Consider the following 22,918-nt stretch of genomic DNA (forward strand, 5'->3'; position numbering starts at 1 on the left):
GGAAGTTAAGTCTTCAACATATGCAATTGGAGGGGACACAATTCAGTCCATAAATGTGCATGTGCCCCGAGAAAGCAAGATATGTCTGGGAAATTTGTGAGGGCAAGATATCTACAATGATACAGGCAGGGCACAGACATGAACTGAGTGAATGGACATGGAGGACATTAGAGGAATTAGAACTTACAGGACCAGAAAGGCCTGGCCCACCGACTGAACCCTTACAAGTTCAAGTGCAGAAACCAAATTGCATTCCCTAAAGAACTTCCTGGAGAGACTGTCTCCGTCATTTCCTGCATTTCTCTGTCCTTCCCCAGCACCTCTGGTCTGATGCACCCTTACTTGGCTAGCTGCCGGAAAGTGTGAGATCATTATAGAGCCGTTCTGTGCAGAAAGCCTATTCACATCTGGATGGCTAATGCTGATAATTACTGCGCTGGTTACTAAATCTGTCGGGCTTAGGTGAGGTGAGGCTCCACAGCTGGGGCTCCTGCTCACAGCTTCACCGGCAAAGAGAGAGGTGAGAACAAAAACCAAGAAAGGTGTGCTCAGAAGCTTGGGATTGAGTGAAACTGGTTAATTACCAGTCACTTGCTGTCTCCCAGAGTTGGAGTTTCTGGCTAAGGAATGCTCATAGATCAGACAGAACATGACAACCTGCAACTTATTTCTACACTAAGAGGGTGGCGGGGACCGAGATGCAGAGACAAGTGTGGAGATGGTCTCTCAGGTGCCGGGGCCATCACCACATGACTCAGATGCCCTCAGAATACGGTGGTGGTATGAGGCAGCAGGTTGCAGAGCTCACCGGACTCCTTGTGGAGAGAGCTGGGGATCAGGTGTACCCGTGAGGCAAAGTCTATTTGCTCTTTGCTGAAGGTTCTGAATCTGGCTTTGAGGATCCAAGAACTCCCTAAAATTGCATGTCAACACGTGTGTACGTGATTGAGCAGTTTTCTGAGACACAGACTCATACCATTAATCAGATTCTTGAAAGGCTCAAAAGAGTTCTGTGATTCCCCAAAAGGAGGATGATTATAAACCACTGTCATAGACCCCTAGAGAAACAGGAGCTTGACATTGGGCAGAGCCCCAAGAGAGACTCAGGGTCCCTAATGATCCTGAAACTATACTCAAGGTGTGTGTGTATGCCTGTAAATGTGTTCGTGTATATTTTTCTAGAGAAAGGATTCAATGGTTTTCATCAGATTGAAAACCCTCAATAGGTTTCATCACCCTCAAAAGGTTAAGAACCTGAGCTAGATCCAGGACCCCCAAAGCGAGAAAGATTGCTTGTCCTTAGCTATGTCTTTCCAGAGGACGATCACAGCCACCTGAAATCAGGGCCCAGAGTAGGCTCTGGTAGTTCTGCTCAAAATCTGGGGATAACCAGGTCTGGAGTCAGGGGCTGGCTGCCGGGGCCTTCCACGAAAGAGCACATTTGGAGTCAAGTGCCCAGACGGCAGGGTGGTGGTCATAAAGGCATCAATAGATGAGAAGACAGTCCTAGCTCCCTCCCTCTCTGATGACTTATTCCCAGATCTTTCTTTTCCCAAGCCCAGTACCCCAGCTCTCAGAAACCCAAAGTCCTTATTCAGTTCAAGGTTCATTCAGTAAATCCTTACTGAGCGCCTACTAAGTGCCAGGCCCTATTGTAGGCGCAAAATAAGGGACCTGACTTGAGAGTGTTATCGACCTAGGCCCATTTCCTGCCCCGCACACGGGTACTTTGGGCACTGCTGACCAAGGGCTTTCTTCCCAAGCTTAGCCCCCCGCTGCACCCTGTCCTGAGAGGCTGAGACCGTCCCCCCCACCGCAGGGGGCTGGGGTTCGAGGAGGAGGGAAGCAGTACCTGCGAGCAAAGCGGTGAGGGAGGCTGGATGGACGCACCGGACCAGAGTGGGTGCGCCGGGCTCAGCCTCGGCCCTGTCTGGGCAGGGGCTAGGAGGGGTGGGGGCACCGCCCGCAGGGCCGGCGGGCGGGCGGGCGGGGGACCGGGCGGGAGGGAGAGACGCTGCCCGCGACCGCCTCCGCCGCCGCGTCTCATCTCCAAGCTGTGCTCGCCCGCTCCCCGCCCTCTGGGGCCGTAGCGAAGCTCCGCTCTCCATACTGAGCAGTCCCCGGGAGGCACTCGGACACGTCCCCAGACCGGATAAAGATCGGCTCAGCTCCGCAGCGTGAAATCTCGCCATCAGCGCGGCTCGCGCGGCCGCTCCGGCCCGGCCCGGCGACGCCAGATCGCTATCTGGGGAAACGGGAAGGCACGCCGCTGTCCCCGCCGCCACTCTCGGCCCTGCTCGCAGGGGTGGCCGCGGGGCCCTGGGGATCGCCGCCCTCCCCTCCCCCCTCTCTTCCTTCCCGGCGCTTCCTCCCGGGGGACCCCTGCTTCCCGCCAGCCCCGGGCCCCCAGCGCCCAGCCAGACGCCCTCGCCCCCCTCGCCAGGTCCCGCTGCCTCCTGAAGGTTACGCGACGCAGCGGTGGGGCGCAGGGGGCACCCGCCCTCGCCGCCGCCCAACCCAGCGCCCGACGCGTCGCGCCCGGCCGGCCGGGCTGCCGGCGGCTGCCACCGCAATCCCGGCTCTAAATCAGCGAGGGGAGGCGCCCCCTCCCCCCACCCGGCTCCTCGGGCTCCCCGGGCCGCGATTGGCCACGCGGGCGCCCCCACCCCCGGGCCCTCAGCTCCAGCTGCGGCGCCATTGGCTGCGGGTCTCTGCCAGCCTTTACATAAGCCCGGGCGCGCTCGAGTGGAGTTGTATAAAGCGAGCGAGCGAGGGGCGTCGGGGCGGGAGGCTCCAGGCCAGCCCGGGACCGGGGCTGGGAGCTGGAAGAAGGCGGCGGCGGCGGCGGCGGCGGCGGCGGCAGAGGCGGCAGCGAGCTCCCGCTCTCCGACGCCCCCAGGCGGTGGGGCTGAGAGAGCCCGAGGATGGCTCCGAGCGCAGACGCCGGCGTGAGTACCCGCTCCGGTGCCCCCCACCCACTCAGGCAGAGAAAGTTTCTCCCGCCCTTTGCGGCACCCCCATCCGCCCGCCGGGGTGGCGGGGGTGCCGCCCGGGAATCGGGGAAGACGGAGACCGCTAAGGCGGCGGCGGCTTGGCTTCCAACTAGCCAAGAGACGCAGGACTCGACTGGCGCGCAGAGCCTCCCGCGGGCTGGGGGAGAGGCGGGTGCGGGGCCGGAGGTGGAGGAGAGGTGGGAGCGGAGGTGTGGGGGCGATAGCCCTCATCGCTGCAGAGAAGGTGTCGGGGGCGTCCTGGAGGTCAGCTGTTTGGGGAGAGGGCACCGGGGCTGGGAGGGGGCGGAGCAGGTGAGGAGGGATGTGCCTGGGGTACTGGGGAGTCACCCAGCGAACCAGGCTCAGCTCCGGGCCGGGGAAGCTACTGGCCTCGGCCGGGTGCCTAGGCTTCCAAGATGGGGAGGAGCCCTGGGGGATGCTAGCGCTTCTTCCCCGGGGAAGCCGAGCTCCCGGGCACAGCGCTGGGTGGCAGAGAGCTCGGCGTAGCTGCCGGCTGCCTTTGCTGGACCGAGGTGTGGTCCGCTTGCTTTCAGCCTATCTCAGGCAAGCCAGCTTCAGGCATTCCAGGGGGACCAGGGGTCCTCCTCAGCCCAGTGGGGGCACATGGAGGCTTTGATGGGGCAGCAGGCCGAGCTTGGGGGCATGCCCAGCAATGCAGCGCGCTTCTTTGCAGTACAGTAGTTGGGAGTCCTGGTTAGTCCTGTTTCTGCAGAAACCAACTCAAGAATCCAGAGTCACCCCAGCCTGGATAGGAGCCTCCCAGAGTGGCCGGGAAGTGTTCCTGGGGTTGGGGAGGGGGGTCACTTTCCTTCCTCGGGGAATGACTAATGAATATTGCTGCTGGTGGTGGTAGGGTGTGCACCTAGTGTGGCTTCTGTGTGTCCCAGGAGGTGTTTCAGCTCTCCAGGCAAGACATATTCTTGAGTCACACTTGAGGTGTCTTCTGGGATGGGTGCAGGACTTCCCAAGTGAAGCCAGGTGGAAAAGAAGGGAAGAAGGTTCCAGGGATAGGGGACAACTTTGTAGTGCTGCTTGAATCAGGGGAGAACTCTTGTGGGAAGAGAAACGCTGTTGGTGGGAGATTTTTTGACCCTGATGACTTGGGGCTGCAGCTACCCAAGACTGAATTAGAGCGAATTCAGAGTCACCCTGTACCTCATTCTCAGCCATGAGGAAGGGGAGATGGAGAATGGAAAGTGGGAATATGGCGGCTCTTACAAGATGGCCCTTGAGGAAGCGTTTTCTCTCTGTCTGACTTCATTAAGAACATGTTTCTGGCAGCAGGTCCTAAAGTCCATTTAAGAGACAATGAAGGGAGTTTAAGGTCTTGATGCTGGCACAGTGGACCACAGTTAGAATATCCTGGTTTACAGTTGGTACTAATGGTCTCTGGAGAAGGTCAAAAGTGGGCTGCTCAGTTGGGGCTGTATCCTGTACCTCATCCCTGAACATCGATGAGTGTTTTGAACTCCTAGGGCAGCTGCGTCAGCCTGGAGATCTTTTAGTGGGGCTCTCAATTCATACCCCCAGACCCAGCTCCATCCTCTACCTGCAGTCAACATTTTTCTGCTGCATTTCCCAAGACCGTCTCTCCACTGGGGATTTGTACAACGAAATACCTGCTTGTTGCTTTCTTCTCTCCTCTCCATCTGGGCTGCACCTGGTGTTCTGAACCCTGATGTTTATTACTCTGCACCTTGATGTTTGGTTAAGAAGTCCTATAGCAGCACCGTAGTGCCCTCTGAATGTGTGGACCATTGGTCTGTGTAATTCTGGGGAGTGAAACATACTCTTATAGAGAGCGGACTACAGACCAGGAAGGTAGTCCTATTAAACAGCTGTGACAGTCCTGTTCTCAATCTTACTTGCTGCCTGCTGAGGCAATGGAAGCTGCCCAGCAGGCTCTTTGGTGCCCAGTAGGGGGCGCCAAAGGCACCCAGCTCAGGACCACTGACTTTTCACTTCTTGACCTTCATTGGTCATAGTAACTTAATGCTTTACGCAGGTTCAGGCTATAGCCTTTAACCGTCACCTTCATGATTGGAACCCTTCTACCACGTACTTCCTGGACTTCAGGTGGTCTGTGGTCTCAGGTGCAATGAGACAGATACATGTACAGCATTCCAAGGAAATAGAGCTGGTACCTAGCCCCACCTGCTCTCTGAGATCATCCTTTGTGCTGGGTGCTGGTGTGTTCTTTGAACTTGTTTAGGACTCATAGAGCCCAAGAATATTAGAGCTAGAAGAAAGGAACCTTGAAGAGCACCTACTCCAACGCCGTCCGACATGCACACTTAATTTACAGATGAGAAAACTGAAACCCAGTTAAGGCAAGTATCTTGCCCAAGGTCACATGGCTATTTGGTGGAAGAGATAGGACTGGGTCCTAGGATTTCCAGTCCTCTACTTAGAGCTCTTTCCGCTCCCATGACCTGCTTCCTCTTTACTATGGAGATGGATGTGTGTTCTCTGCACAGTAGGTGTTCATAATTGCTGACTGATCAGACATCGGTAAATTAATAAATCTAGTAAACTGGGAGAAATTTCCTTTGAATCTGTTATTCAGACTGAGGAGGTGAGGAGCAGATAAAGCTCTCATAATGTACATATACAGGTAACAGAAATTCCTAATTATTCTTTCCCCCTCCTCCGTTATCTTGTCTTGTTACTGCAAGTGGTCTTGTAGGCAAAAGCAGTGCGACTCCTGGTTTCTGTCCGTAGGAATCAGAAATGCCCAGCCCCTCGCGGTGGTCTTCGAACCCAAGCCTGGAGCTCTTCCTTCCTTCTGCTCAGGCATGCTAGAGTGAGGTCTCTCTGACCTGTTGTCACACCACTGCCTATGGGGCCTCCAGTACTCAGATCCTGGGTGAAGTGGAGAGTTTCCAATCAGTATTTGCCCATTTCCCCATCCTTGCTGCTCCCAGCTCAAGGTCAGAGTTCTAGAATGTTCTATTTTTGCAAAATCCTCATATTAGGGCTTCTTGGGTGACCTGGAAGATACTACCATTTCCATTGCCCTTTTTCTGTTCTGTGAGGCTGGCTGTTGACATCTGAGCCAGGCCCTGGGAAGGAGGTTTGCTGAGTGGCCTGTGGGCTGCCCCCTCTGTGTCCTCTCCCCAACCTGCTCCTTTGCACTCTGCATAGAGCCCCCCCAGAGCCTCTGCAGACTTGCCAGAAACCTTCAGGAGGGACCAGTGCTGCGGAGCCAAAATTCCAAGAGGCGGATCCTCTTCTGTCCCTAAGGCTCACCCGAGGGATGCTTGTTGCCAGGGAAGGTGCTTGAGTTTCCTCATCTCCTTCAGGCTCACAGACAAGTTGGGTCTTTTTCTTCAGGTAGAGGAGGGGAGTGGTAGGATAATGTGGACCACCAGAGAGCCACAGCCCCCTCCTTGAAAGCAGGGTTTCTGAGAGGCTGTGCTTGGGATCTGCGCCTGCTTCCAGCTCTAGCTGAAGAGTTGTGCCAGCATTCCCAAGGCATGGTTTGGCTCTGGATAAGACCAGAGGAATATACTTACATAAAATACAGCTATAGCACAGTACCTCTGTATTTTTGTTTGAATGGGGGAGTGGCGTTAGACACTGAGAAAACAAGAAGTCGCCTCTTTCATGAACCCCTCTAGATGGTTGACCCTTGATCTTACTCTCGCTGGGAAGGCAGCTCAGTAGTAGAAATGATGCAGACTTAGAATCTGGCTCCTCACTTCCTGCTCAGGCACCTTGGACAAACCGCTTAACCTCTGCATGCCTCAGTTTCCTCCTCTGCAAAATGATGAGGCTGGCAACCTGTGATGAGTGTAGGATAGGGAAAATCAAGGAAGATAGTCTTTAACATGCCTCTGCCCTTGGTGAGATGTAAAGAGGTATTCAGCTGGGAGAGGATATTATTGCGGGACCCCTGGGAACCACACTGGGTCTTCCTTTTCCCGGCGAATGAGACCGAGTGTCCAGGTTCGCACATCAGCCTCTGCTCACAGCAACATCTGGGCTGCGGACAAGGCCTCCTTGGCAGGGCTCCCTCCTTGCCCTCTTCCCTCCCCCACGTTGGGGTTTTCATTTTGGGGTTCTGCCATGCCTGGGGAAAAGAAATTTTACAGGTCCCAGGATAATTCTGAGTGTGATAGAAGGCCTTGAGCTATTGATTCCTAAGGAAGGATCTTTGTGCTGGGAGAAGGCTTCCTCAGAGCCCAGTGATTTAAGAGTACTGACAAATCCATGCTCACCGAGCCTCCTGCAGGCTGCAGATACAGGCTTCCAGGCCATCCAGGGTTCTGCGAGGGATTTCTGGGGAGCCTGGCTGGTTGCTTAGGGGACATAAACCTGTGAACTCTCCTTAAGAGAAAGTATGAAATCAGTTGGTTCATTATCACACCAAACACGCTGGACCACGGAGGGCATTTAAGAAATAAGAGGTAGCAAAGAACTAGGAAGTTGTGTTTGAAAAGTGTGTGGAAAGGTGTGAAGGGGTTGGGGAAGAGGCAGGGGCAGGAAGACCTTTCTCCACTGAACCACATGATCTTGACCTTATTGAAGTCCTTGGGCAGTGAACAGAGGGATTACTTTGCCCATTTGACAATGTGTGTAGACATTTTTGATTGCGACAACTGGGGCAGGGAGTGCTTTTGGCATCTAGTGGGTAGAGGCCAGGGATGACATTAACCATCCTACAATGCACAGGACAACCCCCAACAAAGAACTGTCTGGCCCAAGAAGTCACTAGTGCCAAGGTGGAGAAACCCTGGACCAGAGCATCGCATCATGGAATCACAGCATGTTAGAGGTGGGAGGGATTTTAGAAGTATTTTCACCCAATGCTCCCACTTCATAGCTGAGAACCCTGAGATCCAGAGAGGTGAAGAGACCAGCCAGGGTCACACAGCAAACAAGTGGCAAAACTGGTCTGGACCTCAGATCTGCTGTCTCCTTAGAATGACCTACCCAGACTCTCTGCAAAGTTGTTGTGAAGATTCAATGTGAGCTGTGAAAACACTTAGAAAATTATAAAGAGACTATTATTAATATTGCTATGATTAGGAATTTGGGAGTTTGGAAAGTTCTATTTCTGGCTGTGCCACTGACTCACGGTACAAGTTTGGGCACATCATTCCCCTACCCCCAGGCCTCTCTATGAGTGCGTGTGGGGTCGGGGGGGGTCTTAGTGAATGATAATTATATCATAATCATTGTCTTTAGAGAAAAGTCCAAAGATTTGCCCTTCAAAAACCCTAGACACTTAAAAAAAAGAAAGGATAAAAATTTTCCTTGAAAGAAATCATGTTGACTTCGTAAGAAGCAAAGCGTTTGCTTCTTGGAAAAATTCCAGTACCCGGGCCCTGTGAGTTGGTTCCAGCCCAGGAAATCTGATCAACATCCGGCGGAGAAACTGATAGCTCCCCAACTGACAAGCGGCTGGATTTGTCCCCACTCCCTCCACGACTTCTCCACCCTTTCCTGCTCAGCCCTCTTGGCCCAGGGAAGTTCTGCAAGGAACTTGAAGGAGAGGTGGGCAGGCGTGTCGTTAATTAGTAAAACCTTGTTTACTTAACAGACATATTCTTAAAGATCTCTTCCAAGGGACATTTTGACATAATACTTTAATTAGCCACAAAGGAATCGTGTGTGCCGAGAGTGTAAAATGACCCTTCCTGTGGTTTCCAGTTTCTTATCTTTGTTTGCACCCAACAAGTACAGTGACAAGGTCACGGGAATCACTGTGGAGCTAAGGGGTCCTGCTGACTGAGGAAGGGACCGTGGGGACTTCTACCCTCCCTAACAGCCGCTCCACCTACCTTGAGAGTCACCCCCTCCTCCGGATTTCCTTTGTCCCTGCCCTCCTTTGGGACCAACAGCATGCCGGGGAGCCCCTGTTCCCCACCTGGACAGGCAGAGGAGCCTTGCAGGGGTCATGGGAGCAGCCTCGGCTGGTGTTTCCTCACAGAAGGCCCCGCCCTGCCCTTGCCCTCAGGATTGGAGGTGGAAAGGTCCTAGAGGCTGTCCTTAGAGGACCAAGGCTCCACCCCTCCCTGCCCAAATTGGGAGGGCAAGCTCACTCATAAATCTCACCCGGTTCCTGTCGTGAAGGTGGTGAGCATCTTGCGTGTCCAGGGCAGCCCAGCCTCTGGAGGTCAGTCCCTGTGATCAGAGTTGGTGAGCACACGGGCCCTTTCTGTCGCCTTGCCTTAGTGATGTCATGTTCCCTTTCGCCCTAGTCTCTAAGAACAGACTCTTTCTTGGAATCGCAATCATGCACCAGTCATCCAAGAAGCTATGTATATCCAAAGAGCCTTTTGCAGGTGGGGAAAGAAGAGTTCCCAAGAAGGAGAAATGCTGCCTTGCAAGCAGCGGGGGTGGAGACATGTGTCTTTTGTTCTCAGCTGTAAACCCAGTGCCTTGCACAGTGCTTGGCATATGGGGCTCCACAGGTGCTCGGTGGGTGAACAAATGAATGTGTGAATGTAAGCGGCCAGTCTGGGGCAGATGTGGCCCTTGGTATTAAAGTGGATCTCCAGACAGCCCTGGGTCCATAAGGTCAGCTTTCCTTCTGGCTCCTTCTTCCCAGAACTGGCGCTTGGCCCCAGGGCTCTGTAAACCTCCAAAGGTCCCACTGATCAAGCAGGGTCTGAGGAGCCCACACAGGGTCTGCTCGTGAGGTGGTACCAGCTCTAAGCCTGGAGCAGGGCTGAGTTTCTCCTCCTCTTCACTTCTTCCGGATGCTCACTCCCCCCATCCTCCACCAGGCTGCTACGAGGAAGCTCGGCGCAGGTCTATCTTGGTAGCTGTAAGCTGATAGAAGAGATGATCATTTGGATTTCCACCAAAGACAGACTGGGGAGTGAATCATTGCTTCACGGAAAGATTCCCAGGAGGATGCTTTTAAATAGCAAGGTCCACTAATGCATTTTAAATGATTTAGGACAAAAACCTGACCCATAGACACTTAGGCTCGGAAAAGAACTTTGGAGGTCATCCATTACCACACTGTCAACTACCCCCAGCTCCAGGACGTCCAAGTCCCCTCTGTGATACTCTCACTCACTTTTTGGAAACCAGCCAGTCTAGCCGTCCTGCACACTGCTGCCCCAGATCTAATCGGATCTCTACCCGACTTCAAACCTCCCGCACCGGGTAACTCCAGGCTCCTTCCCAGATGCGCCAGGCAGGCTCTACAGGCCCCAACTGCTGCCTCCACGCAAGACTGTCTCCGCCTTCTCCTGCACCCTCCACTGCACACCCCAGACACTACATTCCAAAGGCATTGCCACCTGCACCGAACTGAGTCAAATCCACCTGGAATGTAGCTCCCATTGGAATCCAGATTCCCTGTCTCCAGGGGGCCTTTCCTGCCTGCCCTTCCCACCCCCTGCACTCCTCGATACTTAATCCCTCCCTCCTACGGGCTACGTCTGCACTTTGTACCTGTTGCTACTCTGAATGCCTACCCCTGTATCATGTCTCCCCGCTAGTGGGCTGTCAGCTCCTTGAGGTCAGAAGCCATGCCTCAGACATCATTTCTAACCTGGCCCTTAGCATCTGCAAAGTGCTTGAAAAATGGTTGTGTATATGACTATAAACTGAGGGGTTTTGCATTTGGAAAGCAGTGTTTAAAATGTCAAAGAACTCCACCAGGGTCCCTAGACAAATTAGTAACAGAAGCCAGCCCATGCCTCAATGTCTGACGGTCCCGTGAGTTCCATTCGACATTTGGCAGCTATTTCTGGACAGGGAGCACCTGGTGGGCCTGGACTGCATCTCCTGAGAGGCACTCGTTCATCCGAAAAACATTTATGCGGTAGTAATAGCATCACTGTCGTCGCCATTACCTACCACGCATGGACTTTGCCAGGACCCTAGGCATGCATTATCTCATTTCATTTCCCATTTTACAGACCCGGAAGTCTGAGCAGTTAATAATACTCATTAAGGACCTGCGCTGCCTTGTGCGTGAGGCTGGGAGACTCCATTTGTCCTCTCACTTTCAGAAACACCATTTCATTAGCCTGCTGGTCTCTGTGGCATCTCCCAGCCTGGGTCCCCTGCGTTTTCATCTGCCTTGTTCTGGAGCAGGACCAAGTCTCTTTTCTATAAGTGCAGCCGCAGGCAGCCTCTGGAGTTCTCTCCAGTTAGAGGGAAGGAAGAAGAAGCCTTATATTTTCACGGTGCTGGGGAAGATGCCTAGGACATGGTGGCCCCGGGGGGTTGGGGAGGTACAGAAGGTCTGGTGTTCGTCTTCCAGGCTGGCAATGCAGAAGACGGGGACGGGGGACGGGGTGGAGAAACGCCGATGACTGAGACGTTAGAATGTATGCTCCATGGGGGCAAAGACTTCATTTTGTTCTCAGCTGTTTTCCCAATGCCCAGACAGTGCCTGGCAGAAGTGCATAAGACTAGCGAATGAATGACTGAGTGAATGACTGAATGGCAGCCCCCAGCTTTCTCTCCATTTGGGCCACAGTATTTGCTTCCTAGCTGGCCTCTCTGTTTCCCGGCCCACGCTCCCACAGCCTCCTCCACACCCCGCTGCTGCAGTGTTCTCTCCATCACGTCCCTCCAGCCAAGTCATCCCTCACCCTCCTGGCTTGTGTTGTGCACCAGGCCTCCACAGCCTCTTCTAACCTCCTAGCCACACCCCGTCCCACCATCCGTCCTGTCCCAGCCACTCCGAGCCTCCTGGGGCTGCATGACCCTGCTCAGCCACCATGCCTGTGTTGGCTCCTCAGCCTGGAATGCGTTCTCCACCTTGTCCCCTGGCCAGTTCATCACCGCCTCTTAGGCCTTCCCCAGCACCCCCAGGCAGAGATGCTTGCTCCTTCCATTGTGCTCCCATCTTACTTCCTTTAAGACAAGTCTGGTGTAGTGAAAGACACTGTTTAGCGTAGTGTCCAAGGACACCATTTCTGGAGCCAAATGGCTTAGACACGAATCCTGGCTCTACCACGTACTAGTTGTGTGACCTTGAGCAAGTTACTTAACCTCTCTGTGCCTTCATTTCCTCATCTGTAAAATGGGGACAAAAGTGGTACCTACCTCACAAGGTTACTATGAGGATTAAATGAGATCATCCATGTAAAGGGTTGGAGTAGTGCCTGGCACATAGTCGGTGGTAGGTAAGTGTTGTTATTACTACCCATTCCTCATATAGTACTTGTTATATGAAATTGCAATTAAAAACAAATCTCCGTTTGCCTTGTGTACAGGGTCCCATGAATTAGGTTGAAGAGTGACGTGATCAGCTCCGAGATTTAGAAAGGGAGCTCTGATGTGGAAGTAGGGCGAGATGAGAAGAAAGGGGGAGCAGTTAACAAGTATTACTGCTGTTCAGTTGAAGGATAAAGGGGGCAAATCCCCATTAGTGGGGATAGAAAGAGTGGGCAGCTTCGAGAGAGATTCATGAAGTGGATTGACTCGGTGATCCAGCAGTTGTGAAGAATAAGGAAGAAGCAAGAACCAAATATGACGCCAGATCTCCAGTTTGAGTGCTGGGGTTTGAAAGGGTCCAGTGAACAGCATCCCACTTCCCTGTTCAGATTCAGGACCAATGAAGGGAAAGAAAGGTGGGGAGGGACAGGGGAGGGGAAGAGAGAGGCAGGGCTCAGACCGATGGAGATTAAAATGCTACCATCATTACAGATACAGCTGTTTGGAAGGCCAGGCTTCAAAGTGGGATTCATGGAGCTTGCTGATGTACCTGCATCCCCACTGCAGCCCTCCCTGTGGGTGGGGGCAGGCCTGAGCCTGCCTGGCCAAGCTCAGCACGTGGCAGAGAGTGACCTCTGCAGGGAGGCAGGTCCAGAAAAGGCTCTCCGTGCCCAGTTTTTCCACACTGACCCATCTGATGAGTCCCTGCTCTGGCCCTTGGGAGGAGGGAGTGGGGCAAGGAGGAGAGCCAGGAATGATGCACTAGTCCAGGGGTTCTCAGTCTCAGCACTACTGACATTTTGGGCTGGATAATTCTTTGTTGTAGAGGGCTGTCACCTGCATTGTAGGATGTTAGGCAGTATCCGTGGCCTCTACCCACTAGATGCCAGTAGCACCCCCCTTCCCTGGTGGGACAACCAAAAATGCCTCCAGACATTGCCAGCTGTTGAGGGCAAGGGATGCAAATCACCCCTGGTTGAGAACCAGCGCTCTCGTCCAATGGAAGGTCCTCCGGATGGAAACCTGAGGAGGGAAAAATGAGCGCTCCCTCTAACTCATGACCCAGTGTGGGACCTTTAAATAGGCAGTGCTAGGAGGGCAGGCTGGGATGGCATCTGGTTCGCCAGACCTTTGAGGAGTCTGCTGTCTTCTCTTCTCCTCCTCGCTCTCCTTATCCAGCTAACTTCTTAGCGTCCTTTACCGCTCAGCTACACCATCCTACCTCCACAAAACATTCTTCTTTTCCCCCTCCACCTGGCTAGTTTAGATACCTTCGTGCCCCTCCTCCACAACACCCCTCACCTTGTACTGCAAATGTTGACTAGCTTTCTCCCTGTGACCCCAGCACCGAGCACAGCCCCAGGCTCATTGGGGGTCCACAGGAAGTGTCACTGTGGGTCAGTAAGCTCCCCTAGCTCTCCTCCAACGATGCCTTAGTCCCAGGCGCTCCTCTGTGTAGATCCAGTGGCCTAGCCCATGCAGGGCGGAATGCTTCTGCGGCTGCCTCTTTTCCTCAAGCCTCTGCCCTCCTACAGCTTCTGGAAGGGGTCTGTGCTCCCTGCTGGTTCCCAACATCTGAAGCATTCAGGGCTCTCGCTTTTGTGAGAGCTCAGGGCGGTGCCCTTGGCTCTTGTGATAATTGCTAAAGAACTGCTTGCCCTAAAAATTGCCCTGGAAGCCGCAGCTGCCTGACCCTACATCAGAGATCTAGGTTGCTTGGTTACCAGTTTTCAGACCCAATTCAGGAAAGTCCCGAGGCCGCAGAAAACTGAGTTTGGCTGCATGTGACCCACAGCCAATGTCTAAAGACTGTCTAGGCTTACAGCTATCTGTGTGAAAGGAAAGGAAATAAGCAGCGAGCCTGGCCCCCGAGAGGAGTTCACTAGCTCACTTAACCCTGGAAACCTTGGCATGTCATAGGATTCCCAGGTTACCGACGAGGACACTGGAGATCAGAAACATTAAGAAACATGCTCAAGGTCACCTGCTAGTTTCTGGTGGAGTTGAGGTCCAAATCCAGGTCCCCGACTCTGGGCTTTGGTTTATTTATTTATTTATCTTTCTCTCGATCCCACTGAGGATTGTTCAAGGCATTAGCTTGTAGAATACTTTTAAGAAATTATTACAAAGCAATTCTTCCCACTGCCTGAAACACAAGCCCGACCACCTCTCGCCCTTGTTAAGACCCCTGTTTGCCCCCTCCTCTCCCTTCCCCTGCAGGAGCAGCCCAGGTGTTCCGGTTCTGCACCCTCTGGCCAAGCTCTGCCACTGATATTTATCCTCGCCTCCCCCGGGCTGCACTGCCCCAGATGTCTTCCCATTGCACTTACACTACTTACTTACTACTTAACGCCACTCCTACCTGTAGATAGCTAGTAGGTGCTTGTTACACAGCATTCAAGAAAACAAAAAAGTTCAGTTCAACGTACTTTTTAAAATTCTATTTTTAGCTTTCCTGCACGTTCTCTCCAAAGATTGAGATGTTCACAGTGGTGTGACAGGAGGTTTCTGAGGCAACTGTGTAAAATGTGAGGTCACTCCAGCACCTGCTGTCCTTCTGCTTCAGGCAGTACCATCCTGCTCTGCTTTCTTCCCCAAGCTCCATATCCCGCCTCTTCCTATGATACTCTCTGGCTAAATTGATTTTCTTGATAGACCTCAACAAGCTGGTGATGAATTCTGGTAGCAGAAACATTTTTCACTTCAAATCAGATTGTAGCTTACACTCCCAACTGGGGACTGTGAGTCTGGGGCAGTGGTTCTCAGCCCAGGCTGCCCATTAACATCATCAGAGGAGCTTCTAAAAATACACCCGAACCCCACCCCAGACCAGTTAAATCAGAAACTGGGGTGAAGGATCTGGGCAGCAGCATAGCTCTAAAAACTCCCCAGGTGATTCGATTGGACAGCTAGGGTTTAGCATCATTGGCCTAGAGCCTTGCTACTACAAGTGAAGTCTGCGGACCAGCAGCCTCGGCATCCCCTGAAAGCTTGTTAGGATGCAGAATCTCAGGCCCCACCCCAGACCTACCAAATCAGAATCTGCATTTTACCAAGACCCTCAGGTGATTGGTAAGCACATTACAGTTTAAGAAGCATTGCTTTCGGGAAAGAACAGTTTTAAGATAACTGTATGACAAGTTGCAAGCAATTTCTGCTGATTCACATTATCATTTGGACATATTCCTTCATCCATTTAACAAATGTTAATTGAGTGCCTCCTAGTACTCGGCACCACGATGGTTTGGGGGAACACATTGGCATGCATCTCTATCTTGGCTTGCAAATTCCTGCCCATGCCCCGTCTTCTCTAGGCTCTGGCCATTAATGGTAGCTATCTTTTGTCTACTAGACCCGACCCCCTTCCAGTTCCACCCCTTCCCTTCTTCTCAATTCTTTGCAAAAATTAGAGTCAGAATCCCTCTTTGTCAGTCCCTATCAATTGTGGTAATTTGACTGAGCTGAAGATAGCTAATACTTTGAGTATCTAATGATCAACCGAGCCCGCAGCCCTGAGGATTGGTTTCAGACCCTTAGATCTAGAGGCAGAGGAGAAGTTTCTTGAACTAATCACTGTAGTATATAGTATGGTTTCTTAACTCTGGCTATTCAACATGTAGTTTATGAACCAGGATGGTCAGAATCACATGGGAGCTTGTTCAGAATATATAATCTTGGGCTCTCCTGCAGACCAGCTGAATCAGAATCTGCATTTTAACAAGACCACCAGGTGATTCATGTACATATTAAAGTTTGAGAAGCACTGGAGCACTGGTATAAATTCTCAAATTTTGCAACATATTAGAATCACGTAGGAAGCTTTTAAAATTCTGATGCCCCTGCTGCATCCTATGCCAAGTGAGTGAGAACATCTTGGGATGAGACCAGGCATGAGTATTTTTTTATTACGGTATAATATACATAACATAAAACTTACCATTTTGACCATTCATAAGTGTATAGTTCAGTGATACTAAATGCATTCACATTGTCGTGCAAACATCACCACCATCCATCTCCAGAACTTTTCATCTTCCCAAACTGAAACTCCATAACCATTAAACACTAACTCCCCATTCCCCTGTCCCCCCAGCCCCTGGTAACCACCACTCTTCTTTCTGCCTCTATGAATTTGACTACTCCAGGTACCTCGTATAAGTGGAATCATACAGTGTTTGTCTTTTATGACTGGCTTATTTCACTTAGCATCATGTCTTCTAGGTTCATCCATGTTGTAGCATGTGTCAGAATTTCCTTCCTTTTTAAGGCATATCATATTCCATTGTATGTACATGCCACACTTTGGACATATGGATTGATGGACACTTGGGTTGCTCGTGGCCACTGTGAATAATGCAATTACGAACTCGGGTATACAGATATCTGTTCCAGTCCCCTCTTTCAATTCTTTTGGGTCTATACCCAGAAATGGAATTGCTGCATCACACGGTAATTGTTTTTTGGATTTTTTGAGGAACTGCTGCACAGCAGTTTTCCACAGCAGCTGCACCATTTTATAGTCCCATCAGCAATGCATAAGGGTCCCAATTTCTCCACATCCTCACCAACAATTGTTATTTCCTGGTTTTTTGATTATAGCCGTTCTAATGAGTGTGAAGTATTATCTCACTGTGGGTTTGATTTGCATTTCCCTAATGATTAGTGATGTTGAGCATCTTTTCATATACTTATTGACCAATTGTATATCTTCTTTGGAGAAACGTTTATTCAAGTCCTTTACCCATTTTGAATTGGATTGTTTTGTTGTTGTTTTTGAGTTGTAGAACTTCTTTATATATTCTGGATATTAATCCCTTATCAGATATATGATTTGCAAATATTTTCTCCCATTACATGGGTTGCCTTTTCACTCTATTGATAGTGTCCTGTGATGCCCAAAAGTTTTAAATTTTGATGCAGTCCATTTAATCTATTTTTTCTTCTGTTGCCTGTACTTTTGGTGTCATATCCAAGAAATCATTTTCAGACAACAGTATTTTTTAAAGCTCCCCAAGTGATTCCAACGTACAGCTAAGGTCGAGCAATGTTTCTCAAATTTTAACGTGCGTTCAGATCACCTGAAATCGTGTTAAAATGCACATTCTGATTTATTAGGTCTGGGGTAGGGCCCAAGATTCTGCATTTCTAACAAACTCCTTGCTAATGCTGATGCTGTTGGTCTGGGGACCACTGAGTAGCCAGAGTGTAGAGGGGCATTTCAGCGATTTCCTTCATCTGAGCCCCGAGCTAGAGGGTGGATATTTACCAGGCCTTTTCCTAAGTGTCCCACCACAACTGTTTCCCAGCAGGCCCTCGGCTGACCCTCTAACTTTCAACTGGTGCTGAGCAGCCCTGGGAGCCTTTGGCATGTCAGAAGAATGAAATATAAAGGACCTGTTCTCCCTGCTCCACTCTCAGCCCACCCCCCTGGGGGAGGCCGTCCACTTGTCTGCTCGTGCCTAGTGCATTTAGTTCCACACTAATGATGGCTGGTTCCTGTCTGGCCTTGGCCCCTGCAAGGGAACTGCTACAGAGCTCTGCTGAACAGCTGTTTTGCTCAAAATATGTTTAATATGCTCAGAAAGGAAAACCACACAGGTTGGTCTGAAGTTTATAGAAGAAGCTGGGAAGAAAAACTGCCGAAGGTCTGCTTCTAAAAAAAATCCTTTAATTCATCATAGAATTTTAGAGCCGGAAAGGACCTTTAGAGATCTACTCCCAGACCCTCATTTTGGAGAATAAAGCTGGGACCCAGCAAGGCTGTGACTTGTTCAAGGTCACCAAGCAAAACAGAGGTCAACCCACAGGTGTATTATTTCTGTTTAATCTTGCTTTAGGTTATTTATCTGGAAATGGATAACACAGAGTAGCTATTTCTTTCAGATGTCTCCTTTAATTAAAAGTTCTACTTTCAAACAAAGGTAAAAAATCAAGAGGCTGGATCACAGTTCTTGCCCCTCGTGGCCTTCGTTAGAAAATTTCTACCAGATGCTTATATTACCCTAATAGGACCTGCCTCCCCGGTGGCAGTGACCCAAATTGCAAGTGCAGTAGTGCCTGGGAGGAACTTAATAGCTTCTAGAAGGCATGCCCAATACCAATTTTTCCTTCATGCCCATTGCAAATGTAAGCTGATCACAGTACTCTTTCAAGCCACTGCCAGTCAGTTTGACTGTCAAGTTGAAACTCATCTGCCATCCCTACAGTAGAGTTCATACCTTGAAAAGTCCTGTGACCTTCAGATCCACGCTACATTTCAGCATGGCTATGCTGGTTGTTAAATACTCTTTAGCTTCTCATTCCCACACCCCACCCCAGCTGCTCATTAATCCAATTATGAGTTTCCTTTATCCAACCAAACTTCTTGCCAAGTTGCAAACTCTCGGAGTGATGTGTTTGCCTTTAGTGACTAGACAGCCCAGTAGATGTTGCTGTTGTGTTCAGACATCTCTGTAATTGGGACTGACCTCATTCTGATAGTGCAACACCCAGCATGTGCCCTCTAAACATGCTACAAGAACTTTCTTCCCAGGAAGGCTCGCTGAGGTTAGTTTCTGCCCTGCAGTTAGAGCCCTGCCCCTGTGTCTCTCTCCAGTCTCCCCAGCGAGGCATTAGGGAGGCTTCTGAATCATGTTTGGCTCCATAGACAGTGCCTGGGCCCTTCATTTTGGTCTCTGGGTCCTGAACTGGAGCAAGCTCCTTTGCTGGCAGGAATGTCTGTCTCCATCTGGGGAGTCAGTCTTCAGGTCTTCTCTTCATTAAGACATCAGCCTCACTCAGCCTTGCTCTTGGCTGCCAGCCACACTGACAAGCCAGCAGGAGAAGTTCCATCAGGAAGAGGTGTGCTGCCCTCTGTAGGCAGGAAGGCACCGCTTTGCCTGCGGGACTGCCTGTGCAGACCTTGTGGGACTTGTCCCAGGGGAGCCTTTGGAACACTGTCAGAGTTCTGATTCTAAGCCTGCGGGCAGCAGCTTGGGGTGGTGCCATCTGTAGCATTCTCAGTGTCTCCCTGGCTCACGTCAGGAAAGGATGGAGTTCTTCCACCTCCTTGGCCACTCTCATCTGTCTCCTGCGTGCCTGCCACCAGCTCCCGCAGCTCCAGGCTGTTTGGCAACACCCTGAGTTATGTTAGAGATATAATAATGAATTATACAATGGATTATACATAATTAATTTATAATAAAACACACACACAGTGGTTTAATTTCTCCAAGTGAATGATGTGCTGCTCGCCAGATCCTGCTGGAATACGTTGCATAACTGACTGCTTCCTGGTCTGGAGGCGATGGCCAGCTGCCCTAGGGAGGAACCTTGGCAGGGGAACCTTCCAAGTCACAGATTCCCTCCAGGCTGCCTCTGGGGTAGGTCCCACAGAAGGACAATCCTTTACTGCCTCTACTATTGTTCTAGACATGGACCCTCATGGGGGTCTCACCTACCCCTGGACTCTCTGAGATCTGTTGTTTTCTTCATTCTCCCAGCCTTTCTCCCAGAGGATGGGAGATGCCCATGTGTTTATACTCTACTATTTCTTCCCTCCGTCCTTCCTTCCTTCCTTCCTTCCTTCCTTGCTTCCTCCCTCCCTCCCTCCCTTCCTTCCTTCCTTCCTTCCTTCCTTCTCCCAGAGGATGGGAGATGCCCGTGTGTTTATACTCTACCATTTCTTCCTTCCCTCCCTCCCTTCCTTCCTTTCCTTCCTTCCTTCCTTCCTTCCTAAATATGTATGGAGTGCCTCTTTTGTGCCAGACAACTGTCCTTGGCTTCGTATGCATACATGAACAAAACAGAGATCCTTGCCCTGGTGGAGCTTATGTTCTGGCTGAGGGAGACAGACACTAAGTAACAAAACATGATGAATGAGGAAGTCATCCAGCATGTTATACAGTGACAGGTGCTGTAGAAAAAGAAAAGGCAGAGCAGGATAAGGGTGACCTGACATGATGGGGACAAGTTGCAGTTTTAAAGAGCATAGTCAGGACAGGTCTTGTGGAAAAGTGGCAGCCTAGGGGTTGCCAAGCCCTCCAGGAACAGGAAAGAAAGGTACTGCTGCACCTAACATTTGTAACTTTTGGTTTCAGATGTTCCAGATGCTTCTGTTCCTGCTGCTGCTGTGGTTTCTGCCCCTGACTGAGGGGTCCCTGCGGGCTGAACCCATGTTCACGGCAGTCACCAACTCAGTCCTGCCCCCTGACTATGACAGCAACCCCACCCAGCTCAACTATGGAGTGGCAGTGACTGATGTGGACCACGACGGGGACTTTGAGATCGTCGTGGCAGGGTAAGTGCCTCCCGCCCTGCGTTTGACAGATATATTAGTCCGCTTTTGCTGTAATAGGGCCAGATAACAAATAGCTCCAAAAGCCCAGGGCCTTGCAACAACACACATTCTCATGCACTTGGGTCTTCGCCGGACTCAGCTGGCTTCTGGTAGCTGTGTCCTTGCCTTTTTGCTGTAGCAGTGAGTTGGGATGGAGGGTAGATTGGAAGAAAAGTGCTTAATCCACAGGCTTTCCAGGGAGAAGATTTGAATGCCCTGCTTCAAGGCACTCTGTTCATATTTCAGCCTCCTTAGTTATGCAGGTGTTACTTCCTTACCAGTGAGACACTAGAATCTCTATATAAGAGGGATTTAAGGGTGACAATTATGGTAGAAGGGGATGCTCAAAGCTGCCTTTGCACAGCATTTTACACAAGACTAAGAAAACATTAACTGCCTGTTTCAGAGAAGGGGGGAGGTTGGCGATGAAGAAGGATAGTTAAACTTCCTCTAAACCATGCCTTGATGCCCCTGGTCCCTTCTCTCCTGAGACGCAACATTGTGTATCAAGAAAAGATTTGGAGTCCAAATAGCTTGACTTCATGCCTTAGATCTATAGCTTTCTAGTTGCATGACCTTGAGTCAGCCCCTTATGCACCGAGATTCAGATGTATCATCTGCAAAAATGGAGATAGCAATATGCCTCTCTATCATGAAGCTTCAATCGCTGTTGCACGTGAGTGCATTGTAAATTCTGCCAGTCACCATTGATAATCCTTATTTATGGAGCACTAATATGTGCCAGGCACTGTGCTAAGCCTTTCCACGCACTGTCTTATTTAATCCTCCTGACAACACTATGCAGTAAATATACAAGAAAAGGAAATTAGTGTTCAGAGATGGTGAGTGACTTGCCCTCTATCAAGTAAATAGTAAGTGGATGAGTCAGGATTTGAACCCCGTGGCTCCCTAACTATAGAGCTGCTAAACTACATTGTACAAAGTTTAGTTATCACTTCAAAAATCAGCCAATCAATAAATACACTACAGGGGCCTGTCAACCTCATTCTAGAAGGCTGGAGCTTTTATGGCAGCACTGAACAAAGTAAATGGCAAGTAACATTATTTGTAGCAGTTGCATGTAACAGTAGAAACCACTGACTTTGGCATTGGAAAACCTGGTTTTAATCCTGTGTCATCCAATAGTTGTGAGCCTTGTGCAAGTTACTTAACTACACAGCCCCCACTTTCCTCATCTGTAAAATGGGCATGTTGAAATCTACCCCTGCCTACCACACAGGGCAGTGGTGAGGATTAGTGCTGATGATGTATAGAAAAGATACTTTGTAAGTGCATTTCTTCTTTCATTTATTCTTTTCTTGTACACCATGAAGAATAGAAGTTCCTAGATTCTAGATCTCCTGGAAGTCTAGATTAGTGTGCTGACAAATAGAACTTTCTATGATGATGTAGAAGTTCTATGTTGGTTCTGTCCAATATGGTGTCCACTAGCCACGTGTGGCTATTGAGCACTTGAAATGTGGCTACTGTGACCAAGGAACTGAATTTTTAATTTTATTTCATTTTAATAATTATATAGCCACATTTAAATTAGACAGCACTGTTCTGGGACTTCAGAAGGAAAACTAAAGAGCAGAGTGTGATAGAAAAGGGGGAAACAGGAATGGTTATAATGACCCTTACTGCCGGGGGTGACCTGTGCGGGGTCGGAGCCAAGCAGCTTGTCTGTGTTCAGTTCTGTGACTGTCCAGTCACTCTCTGAGTCCAAGAGAAGCCTTCCTGGCCAAATCCTGCTTCCCGGAGCCTGTGGCACTCTGCCAGGGTCTCTGGGTAAGGGGCGGTGATGCACTTCTGAGATGTTCTGGTTGGCCCTGCCTCCTACCCGATGACACCAGCCTCCCTCTGGTAGGCACTGGGAGCTGACAGAGGACAGAGGACAGTGAGGCAACTTCCCTCCTTCCTATCTTTCCCTCCTCCTGGGCCCCCACAAGTTACTACGATGAGCAGGTTCTCCTTTCATCTTGGACGATGGGTGGCAAGCTCAGATTTCCATCCCACCCATCCTTTGAGGTGCAGGGGATTGTTACTGCATCTCCTGAGCATCCAGCTTCTTGCTTTCCCAGTGCTGGGCGTTCATTTCATCTTCCTTTTCAGTGAAGTCTTTTTCTCTTTCTCTTCCAAGGAACTCAAGAAATTTGCTTTTGTGTCTTCTATGGCAGAGAAGCTAGACCATCATTCGTAGGCAGTTTAGAGTAGATGTCTAAACCTTGTCTAGCTTGCTGCTTCCTGTGGGGCCTGTAGCACTTTGGAGTTATCCTGTAGAAGCAAGAACCAGACCATCCTGGGTCTTTATTCTGAATCAGCCAGAGATCAGGGAAAGGCCCTTGTCTCTTCTCCCAGCGAAGGGCTGAGCCAGGCAGCCCCTGTCTGAGAAAGCTTGGGCTGCCAGGTGTTCTTCTAAAAGATGGCATTGCTCACCGCCAGCAAAGAGGAA

The 22,918-nt window shown here is 50.6% G+C and overlaps 1 protein-coding gene across 5 annotated transcripts in view; it reads left to right on the forward strand.

Annotated features, from left to right (window-relative positions):
• Positions 1–2,719: 2,719 nt before the first annotated feature.
• Positions 2,720–22,918, forward strand: part of CRTAC1 (cartilage acidic protein 1) — a 146,507-nt gene continuing 126,308 nt past the window's right edge. Inside the window, exons 1-2 of one of the 5 annotated variants that reach the window (XM_082424125.1) lie at positions 2,720–2,948; positions 20,225–20,424. In XM_082424125.1, coding sequence (XP_082280251.1) covers positions 2,925–2,948; positions 20,225–20,424 — 224 coding nt within the window. In that variant the 5' untranslated portion in view covers positions 2,720–2,924. The remainder of the gene's footprint in view (positions 2,949–20,224; positions 20,425–22,918) is intronic. The other 4 variants (XM_082424123.1, XM_082424124.1, XM_082424126.1 and 1 more) reach the window with 4 other exon arrangements.

This window comes from Balaenoptera physalus (genome assembly GCF_965194825.1).
Source record: "Balaenoptera physalus genome assembly, chromosome: 14".
In the NCBI taxonomy this organism is placed as follows: domain Eukaryota; kingdom Metazoa; phylum Chordata; class Mammalia; order Artiodactyla; family Balaenopteridae; genus Balaenoptera; species Balaenoptera physalus.